This window comes from Schistosoma haematobium, chromosome 2 (genome assembly GCF_000699445.3).
Source record: "Schistosoma haematobium chromosome 2, whole genome shotgun sequence".
NCBI lineage: Eukaryota > Metazoa > Platyhelminthes > Trematoda > Strigeidida > Schistosomatidae > Schistosoma > Schistosoma haematobium.
In genome coordinates, this window is record NC_067197.1 from 18,865,302 (window position 1) to 18,868,412 (window position 3,111).

The window sequence follows — 3,111 nt, forward strand, 5'->3', positions numbered from 1 at the left end:
AATAACTTTATATGAAGTTAAACTATGAGCAATATGCGTTGAAAGATTGTACTAGGGAAGAATTTAAAGAAGAGAAAAATGAAGCATTATATTGTTTGTGAAACAAACAAACAAACAAACATTAGATTGTATGAATATTAGAGAAATCACCATTATTCATTGAACTCATTGAATAGAACAAAAGAAGAAGAAAAATAAAATAAAAGTAATTGAATATCATTTTTGAACTAAAATTTGTTTAATTGAGCGATAAATACTAACTGGTGGATTTACATCTGAACTTACATATTGTGTACCAGCATCAATTTTAAAATTAAATAAATTTGTTATAGTTGGTGATTCTGTTTGTGTGCCTCGATCATCTAAATTAGCATTTAAAAAGTCAACTTGAATAGCACGATGAAGTAATGCACCTTTTGGTGGTGGTAATGTTTTAATTAATTCTGGACCAGTTTGTACATGTGTATTAACAAATTGTGCAGCTTTTGCTTTTGATTCTGCAATTAATTGATTTGGTGTAACTATTCTACCTAAATTCACTTCACCTGATTGAAAATGACCTATTCTTGCACGCCAAAATGTAATACGTGGATCTTCTATTATTTGTCCATTGATAGTATTTTCATCATCATTATTGGTGTTTATCTTATCGTCTGCATTCTCACAATTCTTTTCTTCTAACTGTAATAAATTACTATTAGTATTTTGAACCGAATTCTCTGCTATAGCTAGTTGTGATAAAAATAACTGCCAATTAGGACAGGTGAATATTGAACTTGATGCTAGTTGTAAACAACGATTTAGTCGATCTAACATTGGTCCTGCCTCAGTCAATGCTTCAATCGGATCCATAAGATCTAGTCTACTGGTTACACGGTCGTCGTTGATAAAATTATACCATGCTGTTGTAGCACTTGTTAATCTATTGCATTCCGTTGTTATTTGATCTAGTTCAACACCAAACATTTTATCAACTTGTTCGCATAGTTTTGCTCTTTGTATGTGAATACGATCAATAAATGCCATCGCAGTATCTTCAACCATTGTACGTAGTTGACGCATTTCATTTTCACAGATTTGTAGGCCGTTTAAAAATACTTCAATCTGATTCATTTGTGATTGTGTTTCAGAACTTTTAAGATTTAATTGATCTTGATAAGCCGCAACAGCCTGTCGCATAGATAGTATGTCATGATCAGCATGACCAGTATAATTTGAAGTGTCTTTAGATAATGGTGTACTATCAGTAACTGTTTCAAAGGCACATATTATACATATATATGCACGACAAGTTAAACAAAAAAATCGTCTTAACTCACGAGGATGTCGATTACAACGAAGTTGTTCCATTTGGTCTACTTGTATTAGTACATGATTAGTTGTAACTGGCATTCTAGAATGAGCTTCTTGACAGTAAGTACATAATCGTTTACCACATTCTAAACATGCTGAAGTAGCAGGTCTTGGACCAGATGAATCATCACGTCTACGAGTTGAAGTAAGTGATTTACGTAAATGCTTCTCATTTTTATCTTTATAAAGGTGAGTAGATGAACGTGCGGTTTGTGGGCTCAATGCTTCTGAATTATCCATGCTATCTTGCATGCTTAATTTGTCGAGTGATACTCCCTCATCAGCATCACTATCATCACTTAATGTATCATCATTACTAACATATCTGTTAAAACTTTTATATTGAGTTCTTTTAAATTGTGCTGATAAGCTAGATTGTGGTGATTTAATCCCATTTAAATGGTTGTCTGTTAACAAAGGTTCTTTAGTACAAACATCACAAACAGGAAAATTAGGCATGCGATCAACCATAGATGCAAGTTTATCAGCTAATTGATCAGCTGGTAAACTTGTCACTCCACCAGTTGGCACAATTGTATCTTTTTGACATATTGGACAAGTAATTACATCATCTTTTGTTGTAACTATATGATTATAACGTGAAGAACCATATAATGAATTTGAATAATCACCATAACGAAAACGTGATGACCATTTACGTCGATAACCCGATGAATATTCATTTGAATTTGATGATTTATATAAAAGTTTTAATGTTTCAATTTCTTTAGCTTCTTCATTTGCTTTACGTTTTGAAATAATATCTTCTAAACATGATTGACAAAATGAATGAAGACATCCTAAAGCTTTAGGTTGTTTATATGGTAAATGACAATGTTTACATGTAAGAAAATTTGCTTCAATACTTTTACGAATTTCCATTGTATTTTTATTCAGATTAATGGTAAATTTACTATTATATTTGATTAATATTATTGATAAATGAACATATATTGAAGGAATATACAAGATGTATGAAGAACTGTTCAAATTCAAATTATTATTGTATATCAAGTTTTAAAAGTTTTCCAACGTATTAAAAAAAAACAAACGAAACAAATTATTGTCCCCACTTTGTCACATATTAACAGTGTTACTTATTACTTTCTAATGTGATCAACATAATTCTGTAAAACCTGTTTCATTTGTGCTATACACATAACGCCCACAACTAGATTTTTCTATCCTATATATACATGGATCAAATAATAAATTGTAGTTTAATCCTATTTTATTTTTTTATCCAATCATATTGAAATAACACCTGAAGTAGGATTGTGAATTTTTGTGTATATCTAATTTATTATTATTATACATTATACATTATATCTCTTTAAACACGATGAATATGTAGAACAAGCAATAAGATATGAAACATGTAAATGAAAGAGAAGAGAACTGTCATTTTCGAGAAAAAAACTGATGAAACATTTAAATAACAACATGGAAACTAATTAAAACTTGATCCTAGTGATTAAAAATAGAGAAGAGTAACAATTTCAATATTTATTTTGTAGACTGTTATTTACACTTATTGTCTAATGTTTAGATATATTATCGATTTTTCCAAAATGACAAGAAATTGTGAACCCATAATTTGGTGACAGTATCTGATATTTTATTCATTGAGTTAGATTTAAACTATGCTTAACACTATTTGTAACGTTAATAGTAATTAAGAAACCTTACCATAAAGGTTTCTCTATCTAAAGATCAGATAACTCTAAGTATCGACCTGAACTACAGATCTTCAACGTT

General features: G+C 29.9%; 1 protein-coding gene across 1 annotated transcript; it reads right to left on the reverse strand.

The window, feature by feature from the left end:
- Positions 1 to 216: 216 nt before the first annotated feature.
- TRIM45_2 (Tripartite motif-containing protein 45) lies at positions 217 to 2,463 on the reverse strand (the record flags this gene model as incomplete). The annotated part of the gene is made up of 1 exon (XM_012942154.2): positions 217 to 2,463. Exon 1 carries the CDS (start codon positions 2,233 to 2,235, stop codon positions 217 to 219), a length of 2,019 nt encoding a protein of 672 aa, XP_012797608.1. The 5' UTR covers positions 2,236 to 2,463.
- Positions 2,464 to 3,111: the final 648 nt, after the last annotated feature.